This window comes from Melitaea cinxia, chromosome 24 (genome assembly GCF_905220565.1).
Source record: "Melitaea cinxia chromosome 24, ilMelCinx1.1, whole genome shotgun sequence".
Classification (NCBI taxonomy): Eukaryota; Metazoa; Arthropoda; class Insecta; order Lepidoptera; family Nymphalidae; genus Melitaea; species Melitaea cinxia.
In genome coordinates, this window is record NC_059417.1 from 7,000,140 (window position 1) to 7,022,275 (window position 22,136).

The 22,136-nt window shown below is 32.3% G+C and overlaps 1 protein-coding gene across 1 annotated transcript in view; it reads left to right on the forward strand.

Moving 5' to 3' along the window:
- The window catches only part of LOC123665506 (calbindin-32), a 92,950-nt gene extending 72,048 nt beyond the window's left edge, over positions 1 to 20,902 (forward strand). Inside the window, exons 5-11 of the mRNA XM_045599799.1 lie at positions 81 to 137; positions 10,358 to 10,441; positions 10,884 to 10,939; positions 15,505 to 15,550; positions 18,706 to 18,762; positions 20,028 to 20,099; positions 20,750 to 20,902. Coding sequence (XP_045455755.1) covers positions 81 to 137; positions 10,358 to 10,441; positions 10,884 to 10,939; positions 15,505 to 15,550; positions 18,706 to 18,762; positions 20,028 to 20,099; positions 20,750 to 20,902 — 525 coding nt within the window. The remainder of the gene's footprint in view (positions 1 to 80; positions 138 to 10,357; positions 10,442 to 10,883; positions 10,940 to 15,504; positions 15,551 to 18,705; positions 18,763 to 20,027; positions 20,100 to 20,749) is intronic.
- The last annotated feature ends 1,234 nt before the right edge of the window (positions 20,903 to 22,136 follow it).

The following is a 22,136-nucleotide window of genomic DNA, read 5'->3' on the forward strand; positions in this document are numbered from 1 at the left end:
AAGTATCGATGAGAACACGTTTTCAATAGAAACTCGAATGTACCTATCAATTAATTTTGATGAAATCAATATTGTTTCAGATCTGGCGGGAATACGATACCGACGGAAGCGGATACATTGAAGCTGATGAGCTCAAGGTATATTGATTATTTTAATGTTTCTGACGTTTCGAGGACATTCCATCTTCTAAATAATAAACTTAGGTTGAAATATTTAGTTTTTGTTTGTACTCTTTATAATACGTTATCCTTTATTACTGTTTTATATACCTTTAGCCATTTACATATAAAAAAAATTAATTACAATACAAATTACTATTCTATGGGTCTTAATTTATTATTAAAGTATTTCTACAACATTGACCATTTAACAACAGGATCAGAATAAAAGACCAATAAGACATAAGAGATTAAGGTGCAAAATGAAATTGTATAAAATTATTTTATGTCTCTACATAATTATGATCATTTATTTTTAAACATATTATCAATATATTAACAATAGTATATCAGCACTGGTTCTTTTATGTTTTTGAATAGGCTGTAAAATCTCAGTTTTTCGAGTGGTCAGTTCATTATTCTTAAAATATTGACTATAATAATAATAACAATAATAATAATTTAATTCAGACATATGTCCATATTTTTGTAAGTTACGTTTTTTCTAAACTATGTTAGATTTAACAATTGTGACAAAATGAATTATACCGAATCAAAAATCAATCAAACAACACTAAAATCAAAATAAATATACTAAAATTCAATCAAACCCAAAATTAAAATCATCACTAAATTCAATACTAAAATTTTAATCAATATTACAATAAATAAAATTAAAAATTAAAATAAATACTAAAATTCGAAATTACAATAGTTAAAAATTAAAAAAAATATCAATACTAAAATTCAACCAAAACTGGAATTAAAATCAAAAAAGAAACAAAAATCAATATTAAAATTAAAACAAAATTAAAATTAAATGTCAGTTACAATAATTCGTAACAACTATGTTAGTTAAAAAAAAAAAAAAAATAAAAGCTATCAAAATGTATTTATTTAAGCTTCCCTCGCAGCTACGTGTGCGCCATATATACACTATAATTATCTTACAGTTTTTTCTTCAAATATCGATAATTGATAATAAACTGCAATACTATATTATGTAATAAAAGATATTCTCTTTAGCTTTTTCATAAATGTCAATATCGTTCATTATTGTAACAAATTCGCATTGAAATAGTGGCTTAATTACGACTTGATAATCGAAAACGTCTGTTTGATTGATTTCAAATACAATGCTAAAGTAGCTAGTCGCGTTATCGGAATGTCAATGGAGGTTCAATATTAATTTCAAGCATAATGCACTCCATTCATTATAGACTATGAAAAGACCAAGTTTTCAACCAAATTTTCTGTATGGATTTTGATATAATTAAGGCCGCATTAGGTATTTTACTACTTATACGTTACTTTACTACTTTTAGGTAGCTATAAACCTGTTTTGATAAAATTGCACAAAATTAGCGTAGGTAAATACTTTATAAGACATTATAACTTTATTATACTTAAAAACCAGCGTAATTTATGATACTGCAAAAATATCCAAAAGAAATAAATACATATATTTATTTTCCTGAAAAAAGGTTTTATAAATGTTAAAAAAGTATAGATTGTGTAATTTTGGCGCATACTTACCATTAAAGAATATTTTAGCAAAATGTCAAATCGATGATTAACAATATTTATAATAGTCGTGTTTTATTACCACGTTATTCGGTTTTGGTCTTCACTGAATTCAATCTTCTCGTCAAACAGCGTTTTGTACAAAAAATTGTAGAATAGCAATATGTTTGGACTACGTTTGATGTTGACTAATGTTAAAGTATAATTGATATGAAACCTGTGGATATAATTTAGTTAACTTAACGTTTAGCTAACTTAATTTAATATGTACGACTTTATTTTTGTATTATCCACACATTAGAATGGAACGCGTTCCATAGCTTAATCGGCTAGAGCGCCGACACGGTCAGTCGGAGACGCGGGTTCGAACCCCGCTGGAGCGGTCAATTTTTGATATGATATTCAAAAATTTTTAGAATTCCTAATATGTGGATAACACAAAAATAAAGTCGTACATATTAAAAATAGCATGGTGTCGTCTCCTGTCAAAGATTTTCATTGTAATATGAAACTTTGAATAGTTACGGGTCTCTGTAAAGAACTCACTATAGACGGCGCCACGGTTCGCTTAAACCGAAAATAAAAATCATCATATCAAAAATTTCGATCTAGCGGGTACACCAAATATATTAACTTAATTTAGTTAATAAGTATAAGTAAAAGAAACGATTTAAAATATATATAAATATATATTAGGCAAATGATACTCCATATATAACGAAATGGCAATTTAGGTTACAGATAGTAATAATGCTTTGGTTATACCGAGTTATCGACAATGAACTTCATTAAAATTACTAAAATTACCAAAATTATTTGTACAATGATAAAGGACATAATTTTTATTTAACCTAAAACAAAATGGATCACAGATCCCAAAGTTTAATTAAACTTTCTTAGGGACTCTCATTATGTCGTTTGTTCGATCATGCGTGGAGAGGACGTTTGGGTATAAGGTAATCTTGTATAAAATCGTCCTCAAAAGTCAGAGTCAATTAAATTGCCGTGCTAACTCGTAGGCATATTCTAAAATTTTATGGGATGTAGATAATTTAATGCGGCATTTTATGGAACCTTTCTTAAAAACCTTTGTATTAGGGGGAGATTTAAGCTTGCTTCAATTCAATTCTTCAATTTAAGGCTTTTAATTAATTGATGTCACTTATGCCAATACAATAAACGAAAATTCATAGGGAGATTCGCTTAGTCTTCTTATATTCATTTATCTAACAATTTATTTAAGCATCCACCTGTATATACAATAATTAGAACTCCTCTGATATTATACCGCTGCATGCATGCAAAATATTAATTTTGGAATAAGATTATTTTGAAAATGTTTAAGAGTTATGCAATTATCAACTTTAAAGTCAGGTTTAGAGTAGATCTGGATAAATTTCATTCAGTCACTCAGTCAGTTCAGCTTATTACAGTCTACTGCTGGACGTAGGCCTCTCCACGTTTGCGCCAGACATCCCAGTTTTCCGCAATCCTCATCCATCCTACACCGGTAATCTTACGTAGATCGTCGGTCCAACGGGCCGGAGGACGTCCCACACTGAGTTTGCCAAGACGCGGTCTTCCACTCCAGGACCCGTCTGCTCATTATATTATATATAAATAATATATTCTTGATTTCATTATTTTATGACTCACATATTTCATTCATATGGGTCATACTTTCACCACATAACTGGAAGATATTTTTGGAATTCAACAGTTAGCAGTAAGTAAGAAACAATTTTGAATTTGATAATGGGCAGGTTAGATAATTGTTCGAATAGAACTAGCTCCGGCCACTTGAATCTGCAGGAACTTTTTTCCGTTTTTATGACAATTCCTCTTTTTTATGATACAGATTAGTTATATTGACAAAATTATTAGCAGCGCTACTTGGCAGTACTTGGTGGCAATTCGCTTTGATTAAATATACTCTAATTGATTTGGGAATCGCTATCAAAAATATCTTCCTATTTGCGTGCTTATAAAAATATTTATTTTATTTTATTTTATTTTATTTTATTTAGGAAACATACAGTACAATAATACAGTAAATTAATAAATTCATACAGCCAATACACAAACCAGCAAAGTTTCCAACAGTAAATAATTCATAAATGAGCAAAAAGAACACATTAACAAGAAATAATCGATAAATCACATACAGAAATATAAAATATAAATAATTCAAGCAACACTAAAATAAACAATTAAGACAAACAAAAACAAATAGAAAAATTTAATACAATCATCAATTAAATAATAAAGAATTGAAAGATAACAAATTAAATTATACAAAATTACAAAACTAAATTATACCAACTACTGATTGAATACAATTAGGCATATTTATATATAATTAAAAACGATTAAAAAATTGTAATCGATAATTCACAAATATTATTATTTATATGGCATTGCAAAATACAAACATTGATCAGTTAAAGTTTTAGTTTTTTTTTTTTTTCTTTTTTTTTTTTTTTTTTTTTTTTAATCAGTCAGAGTTACAACACAAAATAAAAACAATTTAATTAGACAATCACAAAAACAAAAAATAAAAAACAATAATTATCTTATAATGTTATTCTCAAAACTGATACATTAGAAATTTAGAACACTAACATTTAGAGAGGGCTTTGATTTTTTTTTTAACCAATCTCAATGGTACTGAAAAATAATCTATTTCTGCATACACTTCGTTATATCGAGCACATGAACGAGAAATAAAATTGTTTTTAGCGTATCTCGTTCTCGTAAGGGGAATGTTAAAAGTGGACTTACAGCGCGAAGAATAACTGGGGCATCTAAAGTTTAAGTAACTTAGAAGAATCGGTGAATCAATTATATTGTTAAGCAACTTATACAAGAATATTTGGTCCTTCTCCATACGACGCTGTTCGAGCGAATCAAGGCGCGCATCTAAATTTTTGAATCTAAAAGTAAGAATTTTCTCAAATTTTCGTTGGATCTTTTCTATTTCATTAACGTATATTTTATATTGAGGGTTCCATATGACTGAACTATATTCCAAAATTGGACGTACTAAGGAGTTGTATAATGTAATTAGAGTATCCATGTTTTTAAAATCCCTACTAGCCCTCAGAACAAAGCCGAGAGTACGAAAGGCCTTTGCAACAATGATATCTACATGTGGTTTAAAAGTTAATTTGCTATCAAGATGTACACCCAGATCTCTCACCTCGGAGACACGACTCAAAACATTTCCATTTAAGTTGTAATTAAATATAACTGATGTTTTCTTACGCGAGTATGAAATAATGTTACATTTCTTAATGTTGAGAAGTAGATGATTAACAACGCAATATTTGCAAAGTTCGTCCAGATCAATCTGTAATTGCACGCAGTCGTTATAGTTGGTTATATTCTTATAGATTTTCATATCATCTGCGTAGAGAAGTATTGATGAGTATTTAAAAACGTAACGAATATCATTAACAAACACGTTAAAAAGAAGAGGTCCGAGGTGAGAGCCCTGGGGGACACCTGACGTAACTGGGACAAATGTTGAACAAAAACCTCTGATCGCAACAGCTTGGCTTCTATCACGTAGATAAGAGGACAACCAACGTAGGAGGTCACCGTGTATAACCACTTCCTCGAGTTTAATAATAAGAAGATCGTGAGATATTTTGTCAAAAGCTTTAGAGTAGTCAGTATACACGGCATCCACCTGGTAACCTTGATCCATAGCATTCGATACGTGATGTACAAATTCACAGAGATTAGTGTCGGTTGATTTTTTACTTATAAAACCATGTTGCTGGGGAGCAAGTATAGTACGTAAAGCAGGAAAGATGTTATCAAATATAATCTTCTCGAAGAGCTTAGCAATAGTAGACAACTTTGAAATTGGCCTATAATCTTTAACATTATATATATCACCGGATTTAAAAATTGGGGTAACAAGCGACTTCTTCCATACTTTTGGCATTTCACCATGGTTGAGTGATTTGGAAAATAATAAAAATAAGGGATAAGAAAGTTGTTTACTGCACATTTTCAAAAACAACGGGGGTAAACCATCAGGACCTGGGCTTTTATTAATGTCCAACTTTTTCAGGTATTTCTCAATAATTTGAGTTGATAGAGAGATCGTACCAATAGAAATGTGAATGGGTAAAGTGGGCTTGTTTTTCAAAATAGGATTAGAAGAATCGCTGTACATAGAACTATCGGTAATAAGTTCCGCAGAATTGTACACCGACTTAAAGTATTCATTAAATAAAATACACATTTCGTTCCCCTCAGTAACAGATTTCTCGTTATACGTTATATGATTTGGTATGGAATTTGAAGATTTTTTCGTCTTAATGAAGGACCAAAAGTATTTACTGTTTTTTTTAATTTTTAACTCTGACAAGCAAATGTAACTTTCGTAGCATTTCAATTGAATTGATTTTTGACGTTCTCTCAAAAGACTAAATTGGTTATAATCCGCTAAACTATTGTACTTCTTCCATTTCCTGTGATACTTTAATTTCTCACGAACAATTTTTATTAGTGGTTTAGAGTACCAACATGGAAAGCCATTCGTATATTTAATTTTAGTTGGAACCAGATCTGAAACTATTTTATTTATTGTTTGATAAAAGGTATCCACAGCTGCGGCAACATCACAATCGCTTAAAATATCATGCCAATCAACAGTAGCAAGAGCCTCATTTATTCTTTCATAATCCGCTGCATGAAATAAACGAATAGTTCTACACGAAGGCTGTAGCTCTTTGAAAATACAATTTTGCAAATTGACATGAAGCGCAGGGTGATAATTATCCTCCCCTACTAGTGGAAGAGTACAAGAACAAACATAGCAATCCATATCAGTAAATATTAAGTCAAGGAGCCTACCGTGACTATTACGTATTCTATTAAATTGTTTTAAATTTGAAAAATTTAGAAAGTTCGACAAGCTATATGCAAATTTATCCCCTTCGCCCACCATACTTAAGTGTGAATCACCGTCCACTTCAATCCATTGAGCTGATGGGATATTAAAATCTCCTATTATTAAGTAACTATCGTTTGAGTTGCTTAATATTTCTTCTGAAATTCTGTCAAAAAAATCACAAAGTGTGTCATAATGCATTGAATTTTGTGGAAAGTAACAACATAAAATGTGCAGAAGTTTAGTAAATGGCGCCGCATTAAGAAAAATCGAGACTTTGATAATTTCTGCTGAACACGCGTCAATATACGTGGAAGATGAACGAGTTAAAAAATTGGATTTAAGTGCTATCAATACGCCGCCCCCCAATTCATTACCACACTCAGAATAATTACGATCACATCTATAGACAGAATATCGTGAATCAAAAAGCTCAGCACAAAATATGTTCTCATGCAGCCATGTCTCACTCAAGCAAATAACGTCATAGTCAACCTGAAGTAAGTTTTTATAGAAAGTATTAGTTTTTGTTCGTAGCCCACGTACATTCTGATAATAAACCTTCAAGCTACTATCCATAGTAATAGGTGGAAATTAACAATGCATTATACTTCATAAAATAGCAAATCGACGAGTAAGCAGAAAATACACCTCCAAACAAACACACACTCCCACAAATTCCAATATAAATGCATAAATAAACACACGACAACGCGTAAGTATACGCACATACAAACATAAGTACGCACAAAAACCAATCAAGAAAATAATAATTACAGTTATCATATATTATAAAAAGGAGCACTATAAAATTTCTACATAATAGATATAAGGCGCCAAAGTGTATGCAAAAACAGAAAACAATGCAAACAATAGCAACAACAATATGCCGTAATATATTATGTATGTAAACATGTGCCAGTAAGCTATAAAAAATACAAGTAGCTCTTAAACAATCTTTTTTAAATCGCTCTCTCGTCCTATATGTAACACTGCACTAGTACTTGACCGTCTAACCATTATACTACAATTTTTGATCCAAACGAACTCATAGTTTTTTTCCTTGGCAATTCTTTTAACAGACTGTAATAGGGCTTTGTTTACACTTGTCAGGTGATCATTGAAATAAATGGAATTACTATTTCCAATAAAACCCAAGTCGCTACATTTCAGATTTAATTTCCGTACCTGAGACAAAAAATCATCCTTTTTCCAACGACATAAGAATTTGACAATTATAGGTTTAGTCTTTTTCATATCCTTATTTTTCGATGCAACTCTTGTTACAAAATCGATATCCGTATTAGGATTAAATTTACATTTAGTTTTTTCTGATATATCTTGTAAGATGGAAAGTAGGTTCTCATTTTGTTTCTCAGGAATGCCATAGATCTCCACATTTGATCTGCGAGCCCATTGTTCACGAACGTTGTTTTCCTCCTTCAGAGTAGTTATAGATGACGTGATTTCACCCAGTCCCGAACATTGTTTATTTAATTTTTGGACGTCTTTTTCACAACCCTCAATTCTTTTATTAAAATTATCAAAATTAGAATTAATAAACTCAAAAAATTCCTTCATACTTAAAAACTCTTCGCGTAAAGATTTTAGTTCCTCTTGCAAAGGAATCATAGATTTTTTAAAATCATCTTTTAAAATTGAAATTTCTGATGAAACAACAGATCGTATCAATTCAATTAAGAACGATTCGTCGTGTTCCGTACTACAAGTGGAATCTAACATCATGTTCTTGGAACACGTACCATCTCGCCTTAAAGTAACATTATTATTATCCATGCAATTATCTTCATCTGACCTCGAGAGATTGGTAACTCCTCGGACTGGTGTGTTGTCGCTATTATCTTTGCGCGACCCGGTTAGTGAACACTCCGGACAAAGCCAGTGTTTTCGTGTCTCCAATTTGCCATCTTTCTTAAAACCAGAGGCCTGGAGACATTGAATGTGGTAATTCAATTTGCATTTTGTACATGTAATGGTATTGGTGGCTCCACCTGTCGGTGACTTGCAGCAAGCAAATTTCATTTTAAATTCAAATATTGACTTGAAAATTATAATTTTTAGAAATAAATTTTAAATTCAAACAAATGAATAACAGCGACTAGACCGGAGGATTTGAACCCAGTTCCGCTCGATGTAAGATGTGTAGTAAAAAACCGTAGCTGTGACCAATACACCGCGGCAGCAGTTCAGTAGTGCAGCGAATTATGATATCACTATGTAATACCACGTACAAGGATAACTTTTAATTGAAGAAGAAGAGGGTATAACTTCAAACTTAAAACAATGTCATACAAAAATCATAACAAGTTTTTGCACTTAAAATCACTTTAAAAAGCACAAAAGTTCACAACTTTACACTCAAGTACACACCAACAAGTCACATAAGGATGATTAAAAATAAATATACCTAAGTTATTGAAAAATGAATAGTATAAGTAACGAAAAACACTGATTTTTATTTCGGACAAAATAATATGATCCTGCTCAATGACCGCTCTTACGCAGACTGATCGCTCTTACGCAGACTGTATTTATATTTTTTTAGCTTCTCATAAAATAAATTTTAAAAATACGACACTAACCTAAATTAAAAAGTTTAGTGCTAAAGTAAGCGTACCTTGATGAAATAAAGAGCGTATCTAATCCTAACCCTACTCCTGCAATCCTAATATTTTATAAATAAAGTTACGGCAACTATACGAATAAATTGTGACATACTATAACATTTACTATAAGAAGATTATCTATACAAATAAATAAAATTGGAGTTTCAATTAATAAAATATTCGCTTCTTGCTAATGCATATGGATGTACCTATACACGATACATATACCTAAATAACATTTTTTACAATTTTTGTCTATCAGTCTGTCTGTCTGTTTGATCCGGCTAATCTCTAAGCCAGCTGGACCGATTTTGACGGGACTTTCACTGGCAGATAGCTGATGTAGTAAGGAGTAACTTAGGCTACTTTTATCTTACAAATTTATTTATTTTATAACTCTGTGAACTGAACAATCACTTTTTATTAAATTCCACGCGGACGAAGTCGCGAGCACAGCTAGTATTTTATATATATTTTTTATAAAACAAAATAAAAACATAAAAAAGTGTATGTGTTCACTCCGACATGCGACTGAAGTTTACTCCTTAGGAGCTATTACCGTGATATTCAAATATATACGAGCTGACCCCGCAAACGTTGTTATGCCATATGAGTTATTAACCCCTTTAATCACGCTCCCCTTATAACTTAGGGGTATCAGGAATAGATGTTGGCCGATTCTCAGGCCTACTCGATATGCGCATAAAATTTAATAAAAATCGGCCTAGCCGTTTCGAAGGAGTATGAGAACTAAGATATAATAAGAAGATTTGTCGTCTTTCTCACGTCCTCACATGGTTTCAAGAGGACTTAATACATACATTAGGTGCAACATTTAGAAACTTTATTCTAGCTGTTAATAAAATAAATTAAGTAGAAACTTACCTTGCCTAATTAGTTTCAAGCTAACAAGAAGTGATGACATAAATTAACTTGTTACTTTTTGCTACCCTAACACAAGCAACTATTTAGACGGTGAAGTTAAGTGACAATTAAATTTTGTCTAAATAGCAAAACCTATTTTTTGTGTCTCCAAATCTATCCAATTTAGAAACTAAGTTATTCAGCATTTCATCTTCTATATTGAATACCTTTTCCGTGCCATTATGCTGAGTTGTAAATTATGTTAATACACTTTCCAGAATTTTCTCCGAGATTTGCTGAAGGAAGCGAAGAAAATAAACGACGTTTCTGAAGACAAACTCATTGAGTACACCGACACAATGGTAAAAAGCGTACATTTATATTACGAATTATTTTTTGGGTGACTGCCGAATAAAGCCAGTTACTGGTATTATTTTCTTCGTATCTATCTTGGCACCTTCCGTAGGTTTGAGAGTTTTTTTTTTTTTTGTTTAATGTATTTTAATATGTGAGATGTCTATAATTCGTCGTAAAATAAATTATTGACGACAATTGGTTTTTGTTTCAGACAAAAATTCAAATTACTAAATATATACATAATTCCTTATAATTAATTATAGTTACAGTTTTAAGTACAACTACTACTTACAACAATGTATTTTAACAACAAATTATTGTTTCTAAATATACAAATTAACTTAATGAATTTATGATCAAATGTATTTCAACTACAAGATGTAATCAACAAGCTTACTAAAATAAGTCTGCTTATAATATTCAAATTAATTTGTTCTATGTTTACAGCTCCAAGTGTTTGATTCGAACAAAGATGGTAGACTTCAACTTTCTGAAATGGCTAAGTAAGTATTTATCAGAACATATATTAATTTAGATGCCGAGAAAAAGATTAATACATAAAAAGAACAAAAGGAAACACAAGCATCAACAAACATTCAATATTTATAGGACGGAGGATTTCGCAGAACATCACAAATATATATAATTTTGTAAACATGTAACTAGCTGTTAACAAGATAATATTTATTGACGCTTTATGTAAATAAAAGTCTTATCCTCAAAGGCAACTAATCCTGTGACATAAAACCGGAAGCTCACAATACAAACATTCAACAACAAACAAGGATACGGGTGTAAAGGCTTAAACAAATATTTGTCAAGACCAATGGGTATTCAGTATCTTGTTCAAACGTAGATTTAAGTCAGGTAGTGTTATTTACATATGTAAAGAGATATGTTTTAGAATATAGAGAACTGAACATAAAATAAAATGGTTTAAAAGGAATGAATCTATGACAAAAACAAACCCCATAAGGATAATAACCTTGAGAAAAATTTAGAAAATGTAGAGTCAATAAAAATATTTTTATATACACACGTGTTGATAAAGTGCAGATAGTTTTCTGACGTACACCGATAGATAACCGGTAATAGTTTTTGTTTTGTTTTTGTTTTTTTCATGCTTCACCACCAAAGTCAACTTTATATGTTGGATATTTTTATCTGTAACTTATTAATACTTTCAAGAACTAAAATATATAGTTTGCTAGTTCAGATACAGCAGGCTAGAACTCCTTTATATAAATCTTTTGCTTATCGGTAATTAATTTGCGAGATTTTTTAGCATCCATAGAAATTCGACTTTACTGTTTCATAACTTCAATTCGATATCTAAAATTATATATTTAAAAATATTTAAAATTAAGTGTTTTTGTGTTCCAAATTAATATAATGCTCGTCAGTTTCAGAAAACAGAGTGGAATAATTTACTTACTCCTCTTAAATGGACCTATTTAGTCCGCTGTAAATTTGTTAATGGAAGAGCTGTAAAAGCTTAGTTGCTACTTACTCGTAAGTTACCGCGCTATTTCGGAGGTTAAATTTTGCTACCTTTCAGATTGATGGCCTATGATTATACTTGTACTTTCTCGAAACGAATTTGTAGCCAAGAACTTGTCAATCCTTAAAAGATTAACTAACCTTATTTACTATTTAATTTTCTAAACAAATGCAATAAAGATAACAGATTTGATTCTTCATTTGTTTATAATTAAAAAACTATTGGATCAGTTTTAAAAATAGTTGCACCAGTAAAACGTTCACTTCAGCCTATCGCAGTCCACTGCTGGACATAGGCCTCCCCAAGTTCGCGCCACTCATCCCGGTCTTCCGCAATCCTCATCCAGCCTACACCGGCAATCTTACGTAGATCGTCGGTCAAACGGGCCGGAGGACGCCCCACACTGCGTTTGCCAAGACGCGGTCTCCACTCTAGAACCCGTCTACTCCAACGGCCATCGGTCCTGCGACACAGATGACCAGCCCACTGCCACTTCAAGTTGCTAATTCTGTGGGCTATGTCGTAAAATGTTATAACAGAATCATCATTACAGCCTATACAGTCCACTGCTGGACATAGGCCTCCACAAGTTTACGCCAAAAATAACGTGAACTCATGTGTTTTGCCCATAGTCACCACGCTGGGCAGGCGGGTTGGTGACCGCAGTACTGGCTTTGTCGCACCGAAGACGCTGCTGCCCGTCTTCGGCCTGTGTATTTCAAAGCCAGCAGTTGGATGGTTATCCCGCCATCGGTCGGCTTCTTAAGTTCCAAGGTGGTTGTGGAACCTTGTTATCCCTTAGTCGCCTCTTACGACACCCACGGGAAGAGAGGGGGTGGCTAAATTCTTTAGTGCCGTAGCCACACAGCACGAAAACAGAATAACAGAATGAAAAGTCAAAATCATATAGGTAATCTTTGCGGGCGAAGCTACGTCGATAGCTAGTATGAGACATTTATAAACTAGAGATTCTTGTAAGTGTACACTAAAACGAATGTGTAAAGGTAGTAGAAACTATACATTAGTAATTTTCATACTTTAAAACCCAGTTTAGCCAAAAGATTGTTCAAGCATGAAATGGTACTTTGACATTTTTCGGTTTAAAATTACTTTTCTACTACTACATTGCGAGCAGTTTTACCTACTTTAAATAAAATATCTGGATGTTTTACTAAAACATTTTTTATTTATATTAAAGTATTTGATGATTTGTAAATCGGTATTTCTCGTGTATCTTGATATGTAATATGAAGTTTTTTTCTCTTCAATTTGACCTCAAACCTTGAAAAAATCCAATTTTATTGAGAACTGACTTTACTTAATTTACTTAAATTTTAGTACACACCACCTTTTGACAAATAAAACGTCTTTAACAAAATGTTTTAATTTGAGTCGTAGACTGCCTTCTGTCGCACTGTAAGTTTTGTATTAAATTTCACAATATAATTTCAACAATGAAACTGTATTCTTTGTAAACTATCTATACTACTATCCATGTAAAGAATTTAATTTGATTGTTGACGGTCACCGTCCCGTATGAGTTACAACCATGAAGAGCCAATATAGGGTTCAGAAAACCTTAAAATAATGTATTAAATTAAAATAATCCTAAAAATTAAACTTCTAGCATTTACATATAATAAAATAAAGGTTGTAAAGAATAAAGCCACCCCCTCTCTTCCCGTGGGTGTCGTAAGAGGCGACAGTGCAACAAAGCCAGCCCTGCGGTCACCAACCCGCCTGCCCAGCATGGTGATTATGGGCAAAAAGATGAATGATGAAATCATTCAACCTCTATATCTCTATAGATCCACCATATTACTTTTCCAAAATGTAAATATGAAAGTTAAACAACGACCATCCATTTATAAAGTTGGTAACATCGAATTTTCCGGTTTAATCCCGACGGGACGAGATTGGATTATGTAATTTGCTTGTTCCATCGTTTTGTGGGGAGATCAAAAGTTTTAGTCGCCATATTTAATACAATCAAGGCCCGTCCTTCGGCTTTATATATTACGATGGAGAAAATTTTCACATTTTGTAAATAAATAAATAAGTTTATTTCAGATTCTTACATCATACAATTAATGTTAGTAACAATATTTACTTATAATATGTTAGCTTATGTTAGTATGACTAAGAACGTTCAGTTTACTTTAGCAAATATCAATTTTTTTATTATAATTGTATTTGCTCGCAAATGAAAAAAAACCGACTTCAATTACATCAACAAGTAATACAACGTAGGTAGACGAAAAAATAGTCAAGTAAGAACGCATTATTAAACATAACTCGAAAAGTAGTTGTTAGATCGCAAATAAATTCAAATAGGAACAAATGACACGCACCACCTTTCGTTTAAATTTTTTTTTGTCGAAATCAGCCCATTGAGTCAAAAGTTCTTAAGTAACATACATAAAAAAAATAGAGTCGAATTGAGAATCTCCTCCTTTTCTGGAAGTCGGTTAATAAAGAGGAAATATATGCATTTTTGTATTTTTCAGTGTTTAGTAAACTTAAAAAATACTAAACCAATTTTAAAAAATTCTTTCACTTAGAAAGTAATTGAATGATATCATTTACATTTATATGGAAAAAATGGAACAGCTAAAATCGTGTAATACACGCTCTGCTTCGACAGCAATTAAAAAGTAGTTTTTAAACATTTACGTGTTTTGTGTTACTTTTATATTTTTTAACCGACTTCCAAAAAAGGAGGAGGTTCTTAATTCGACTTTTTTTTATGTATGTTACATCAGAACTTTTAACCGGGTAGACGATTTCGACAAATTTTATTTTAATCGAAAGTTGGCGTGTGTCAATTGGTCCCATTTAAATTTATTTGAGATCTAACAACTACTTTTCGAGCTATATCTAATAATTCGTTTTTACTTGACGCTTTTTTCGTCGACCTACGTTGTATTATACCGCATAACTTTCTACTGGATGTACCGATTTTGATAATTCTTTTTTTGTTGGAAAGGGAATATCCCTGGTTTAGTACCATCCCTAGTTTAGTACCAGAGAAATCGAGGGAAACTCTCGAAAATCCGCAATAACTTTTTACTGGGTGTACCGATTTTGATAATTTTTAATTTAATCGAAAACTGATGTTTGTCATGTGGTCACATATAAATTTTATCGAGATCTGATAACTACTTTTTGAGTAATCTTTGATAACGCGGTTGCTTGACTATTTTTTCGTCGATCTACGTTGTATTACTTGTCGATGTAATTGAAGTCGGTTTTTTTTTCGTTTGCGAGCAAACACAATTATACTACTATTTTACTACTTCTTACCTCTTAATTATTATAATTGCATAGAAAATACTATGAAAAGAAATTGTACAGGTATTGCAAACCTACCTCACAAAAAAATCTTATACCTAATTCTTATAATATTACCAATTCACCATACTAAAAAATATTAAAATCAAACACAATAGCTATTAGATAGTATAAGCATAGCAATAGAAACAAATATACACATTCAGAAAAGAACTACAAATTAAATTTAATTTAAGCAATAATTTCCTATATTTTGGTTTTTATCAATATTTTCAGGTTGCTACCGGTGAAGGAGAACTTCCTGTGCCGACAGGTGTTCAAGGTGAGTGACAACTAATTTCCCGGCAAAACGACGACATTCTTTCATATCCGCCATTTGTCGTTACGATATTGCGTTCGAAATCGATTTAATTACTTATTTAAATTGTGATTGGAATAATTAATATATAAAACAATTTAAGTGACTAATTATGAAAAAAAAAACAGCTATTAAAAACTTTGATTGAATGTAGTAATAACAAGAAACCGTAATTACATACATTACTTAATAGTAGATAGTTTAAAATAAAAAAATTAATAAAATTTGAAATAAGTAATTCAAAGCAGATTTCTCACATCTTTGAACATAACAACTTGTTTTGCACATTAACCTTGGCTAAGATCTAGATTAGGTAAAACCGAATTTCGGGACCGTGGGGGGTTGGGGGAGGGGAGGGTGGGGAACACTACCCCTGGTACCACTATCACACCTCGGAACCCCATGGTTATGGAGATATCGATGGTTAAAGTTTTGAGGTTAGAAGAAGAATTGGTCATTCGTTAGTTAAGTGGCCTCCAATTTATGGGGTGAAATGGGGGTGGGAGGGTAAAGGGTGGTGGGGAGGATGGGTTTTTTAGCCCCCCGTAGTGTGCGTTTCGCGTAAACCCCGTGGTTTCGAAGATATCGTGTTTGAAGTTTTGGGGTTAACTTTACGTGATTCAGAGATATTACAATACCTTAGAGCTCCGTGTCTGACTCCACCTTAACTCCGGTGCAGCGGGAAGTGCACTCATATGCTCCATTCACCAACTTTCACATTTTATTTTCGAACAAATTTACGTAAAAACGATCTCGATTGCAAGATCAACAAACGATACGAACTGACGCTTAACGACTGACAAATCGACATTTTTAAACAAAATAACGCGTCAGACATAATATTCTAATAAAATTAGTAACATTGCGTGCTAGAATATAGGTTTAGAAATTCGAAAAATACCCAAAACCGAATCGGAGCACCCCACTGTCCACGTGGTCTTGGTCTGTCCTACCCCTAGAGTGTTTTTTTTGTGCCGCGGAGGCGCGGAGGGAGGGCAGCCCTCGCCCGCCGTGCGAAAGCGCGCGAACGAATGCGTAGAGGAGCGGCTGAGGCTGGTCGCCGAAGGCGACCAGCCTCCGCTGCGGAACGGAGCATGAGTGAGCGTGCTTTCGCACGCAAGGGCGGAAGGGCTGCACTTCCCGCAGCGCCGGAGCCAAGCGTTCCTCTAACTTTCGAAATTCTTCTTCTAACCTCAAAACTTTAACCATGGATATCTCCATAACCATGGGGTTCCGAGGTGTGACAGTGGTACCAGGGGTAGCGTTCCCCACCCTCTCCCCCCCCATCCCCCCACGGTCCCGAAATTCGGTTTTACCTAATCTAAAGCTTTACCTTAACCTTTCTTTAACTGTCATAACTTTATTTTATTTTTATTTTATTTTTTAATTTTTTTCTAGAGCTAATTCATACTTTCTTAGCATCTATTCAAAGAGTTTCGACATTAAAATCACAATTTTAGTGAAGAGAAGTAGAACATTTCTATAGAATTAGAGCTGTTTTAAAAAGAGAAAATAATAGATACCTTTGAATAGATAAACGTTATTTTTATTTTTTATTATTAATCAACACCTTTTAATTTGCACTCTTAGAAATATTGCAGCAAATTTTTTTTACAAAAGAGTTTTTATTTACTATTTTTAATTAAAATGATGACATGAAACTTTTTCATTTCACTTTTTTTTAGAGATATTCTTATTTATAAAAATAAAAGTTATTTGTTTCAACACAGTTCACATACACATTTCGTACACGTACATCACTAACCGTAGAAAAACATCATTGTAGTTATATTATCAACTAGCAAAATTTTATTTAACTGACCAATTAAAATTATATTTGACATTAAATGTAAAAAAAAATCAAACATTTTCTTGTCATTAATAATGTTAAAGACAAAGAAGAGAATATGAAAGAATAATAAACAATATAATTTACTGTAATAACAGTTACAATTTACTGTAATAATAGCTTGTTCTTGTAAAAGTATTTTAAAGAATGTGCAACTACGAATTTAACATAAAAATAAAAAATATAAATACTTTTTTGTTTATTACATTTATAAAAGTGACAGAGCATGTTACTATTGGTTTGCCTTTCTCTATTCTATCTTAAACTGCTGCTTGTCTGCACCACACTCTTAGGAGGGCATAGAGGTGAGTCCTCATTAGTCTAACAAAGATGCCTGAAGGTAACACAATTTAAAAAAAGAACTTTTGTTTTAAAAAAAGGAATATAATGTGATGAGAAAATTGTCGCTACAACTACCTTTTGTAAAACAAAAGCTAAAGTCATACACATTTTGTTATCATCCTTAAAACCTAGTATTTAAATAAATATTCGATATGATATTTAAAAAAATGTAATCTGATATGTTGATAAAACCTTGCATCATCATCAGGCATCCTTGCTAGGCCACTGACACTGTATATATATATTAAACAAGTATTATTTTAGAGATTCTTTCTTACTTAGACGCTTTTTAATTTATTTAGATTTTTTAAATATATTTAAAGATAAAATTAAAATAATAAAATAATATTAATTATTTATTTTTATTTTGTACTATATTATTATTTTATAGTCTGCAATTAGATATACAGAAATTATTTATTGACAGGATTACCTGGTACATTTATGGCGGTAGGTAGCCTCTACTTGGCGCACGGCTATGTGTGTGTGCGTGATCTTATCATAAAATCCAACTAAAATTTTTGAAACAGTGGTGCAGCTGTATTATCGGAATAACACATTTGCAGAATTTGTTTGAATTATCTTTTTTGAATTAATATATAATTATAAAACAAAAGTAAAACTAGTATTGAATACGGTTTAATAGACGTTTTAATACCAATAAACATATTTTACTGAACCTCTTATGAAATTTGAACATGTGACACGCATAGTCAATGTTTATAAATTTTGACGCGCACATATAGAACCGTGCACCTGACGAAATTATTTTCAAGATTTGAAACATCAGAAATGTATTTCAGTTTAATTACTCAATTAGATCCATGGTACCCAAAGCTTTACTATAGCTTTACGTACCTAAAGCTTTACAAATAGCTTTGAAATGATCTTGAGTTTCTCTAGATTTACTTAATTTTCTAATTAACAGGGAGCAACAAAATTAACAAAGGACGACATCGAACGCGTCTTCTCACTTTATGATAGGGTAAGCGTAATTCTGTTTTATGAGATTATATTCTATATAAATTGTTATATTCTGCTCAACTCAGCCTTTTATAGTTATTGGTGTGTAAATACTATAAATGATGGCTGTAAATATTAAATAAATATAGCCTTTATTCACTGATCATTATGCGTTATCTTAATCATTACATCTATTTAAAATACTATTTTTAGCTAATTTAGCTTCGTGTTTTTTTGTCAGATTTTTTTTAACATTTATTTTATACCACTAACTAGGGTGGTAGACAGGAATAAGGCTCACCTAGCGGTTATGGTAGCATATGGCACTATATGGCTGTGTGGTTACGGCAGTGAAGAATATAGACACCCTCTCTCTTCCCATGGGTGTCGTAAGAAGCGCCTAAGGGATAACACAGTTCCACTACCATCTTGGAAGTTAGGAGGCCGACCGATAGCGGGATAACCATCCAACTACTGGCTTTGAAATAGACAAACCGAAGACGGCCAGCAGCGTCTTCGGTGCGACAAAGTCAGCCCTGCGGTCATCAACCCGCCTGCCCAGCGTGATGACTATGGGCAAAGCACACGAGTTCACGCCATTTTTGGCGCGAACTTGTGGAGGCCTATTTCCAGCAGAACTGCGATAGGCTGATGAGTGTATGTGTGCGTGTGTGTGTGTGTGTGTGTGTTGACCCTAATCCACCTACTAGATCTAGATACGTTTTATTCACCACAGGAACACAACACTAATTGAGAGCAGTGCTTTTTAGCTGTGATCTACTGGAAGATAGAGGTTCTTCTCCAGTTACGTTATTCCAAACTTTGAGCAGAATATTTTCTGCTATACCTCAATGGCCTCGCTTAGTTTTTCCCACAAATTCCTATTCGGAGCTAATATTCTCCATCACTTTGTTGAATCATATCCAATGTGTTTACTAAACGTGCTCTATGTCCAGACCTACTTCAGATTTTTTTTCATTTCTTTGCTGATATAACTTATTTTTTTCTTTTTTCTATGCTTGCAATCTTGCAACGGTATTTTATCCTTTTAAATCCCTTTATATTTGGAAAACGTCCCTACATACGCCTAATTTTGTAATATATTTTTTCAAACTCCTGTAAATACTTTAAACGAGGTAGTGGAGTGCATCTCCTATCCGTTCATATTGATTTTTTGCTGTGAACTATTAGTATGTCTAATTTTCGACCTTTACCAAAAACAATACTGCCAATTTTTCAGATCGATCCAAAAAACAAATACCAAGAAATGTATTTATATATTTACAGGATAACAACGGTTCCATAGAAAATGAAGAGTTACGCGGATTCCTAAAGGATCTTCTAGAACTTGTTAAAAAAGTAAGTGAAGACATATTGTTACAAAACAATTAAATTCTCACACCCACTTAAAGTTTTTTACTACTAAACTCTAACTTTAAATACGAACAGTACTACATAACCTTGCAAGAATGGTAATCCTAAGTTTTTTGTGTTCTGTTCTTAACTAAGAATCCATTAAGAAAACGATTCGTTTTGGTTACGAACGTTAAATTTCAAACACGACATAATAGTAATTTAAAAAAGTCTGTGCGCATGGTAGTAGGTCTACACACACGGACGAAGTAAAACTTCTGAAAAGTCGCAGGAAGGTAGGCCGTTGCGATTTATTCTATCGACGATGATCACAGTCGCGAGTATTCTTATTTCACTCTCTCCTATATATTTATGTGTTTGTTGCTTTATTGTAACGTATTTTCGTTTTTTCAAGTTGAACGATTCTACAGAAGTTTCACTTCAAAACACAACATATTTTCTGAAAATTGGAAGTGGGTCAGCATAAATCATACTGTACAACATAAAATTTTATTTCAGACATTGTAAAAATATTAATTCTTATTTTCAAATTTAACATTGGCACCAATCGTGCTACTATTTTGAAAGTTCCAGCGTTCACTATAATCTGGGGCTATGTTATAAAGATTTATATTCGTGATTAATTTCTACCACAGGACTATGACGCGCAAGATCTTCTCGAATTCGAAGAAACAATTCTTCAAGGCGTCGAATACAGTAGTGAAGGGAAAATCAGCAGGAAGCAACTGACGATGATCCTTCTAGCTCTCGCCAAGCATAATCAAGAAGAAGAGCCATCGACTCCATAAGATTAGCCAAAGAAATATACCACTCCGTCCCAGTAGTTCAATGAAATAGAAACTGTAAAAGATGACGCATTCTCTTGCTTAAGTCTCTTAAGGTATCTTCATCTTCATCTGCGTTAAATGTTACGTGGACGTTTAAAGAATTTGGTTTATTTTTATCTTAATGACTAGCCTCGTACTTAAAGTTTTAGAGTTGTTTCATCTGTTGCTGAGATATATCTGGCGGTATCTAATAGATAAAAGTCTTATAAATTTCTCTTCTGAACCATAAAATTTCACTTTTTCAGTCACATATTTCTATTTACAATCTGTGAAATTTAAAATTCTACTTTATTAGTTGAGGTGAAATAGGAGCTAAGGAACTATTTTATCTTCTACTGGTAATCCTTTCAGCAGATTATGTTCGAGATGAAATTTAGTAGCAACCGCTGACACAGGCCTGAGGCTGAAAATAATGGTAATATAATTCTCAATCATTACATAAATAAATATAAAGTAATAATTAAACAGTACGAAAACAGCAAAACTGATGATTGGAAAGTAGTACCCTCCATGAAAAACAACAAATATGGCCTATAGCTCCATGATAAGTCCACGTATCATTTACTTAATCGAAATCTAAATGTGCGACTTGCCTCTCCGCTAGTATCATTAACTTGACTTTTAGAATTTCAATAATAAAAATTAAGTGATATATTGTTATCATTATTTCTTAGTCTAGGCTGAACTAAGGCTGGTTTGAGCGAAATTTATGATGATTTGCTATTATATTCAGTACCATAACTAAAAAAGCCTATATTCAAAAAACCATTCGTTTTCCTCACCATCTGTTAATTTTCGAACATATGCGGATTTCAGAGTAAGGGTATCCTGAGATATCAATTTAGATATTACATGATCTACCCGCGTCATCGCGGTTGCACTAGTGTTATTTTTTTTTTTTTTTTGTTGTATAATTATTAAATTGGATTTTACTCATCATAGTAATATACAAGTCACCTAACAAAGCATATTAGATACTTCTTACCGCCGCTACTGTATTGTGTCCTGTGCCCAAAGGTTATCTGAAAGAAATCGCTCTTTAGCGATAAGATCGCCTTTGTACGTCTTGTATTGTATCTTTCTTTATATGTGTCTGTATTTCGTTGTACATAAAGAATAAATAAATAAATAAATTCAATAGATATAATAACTTACAGTAACAGGAATAGCTGGAAGTAGTATTCTAGATATTTGC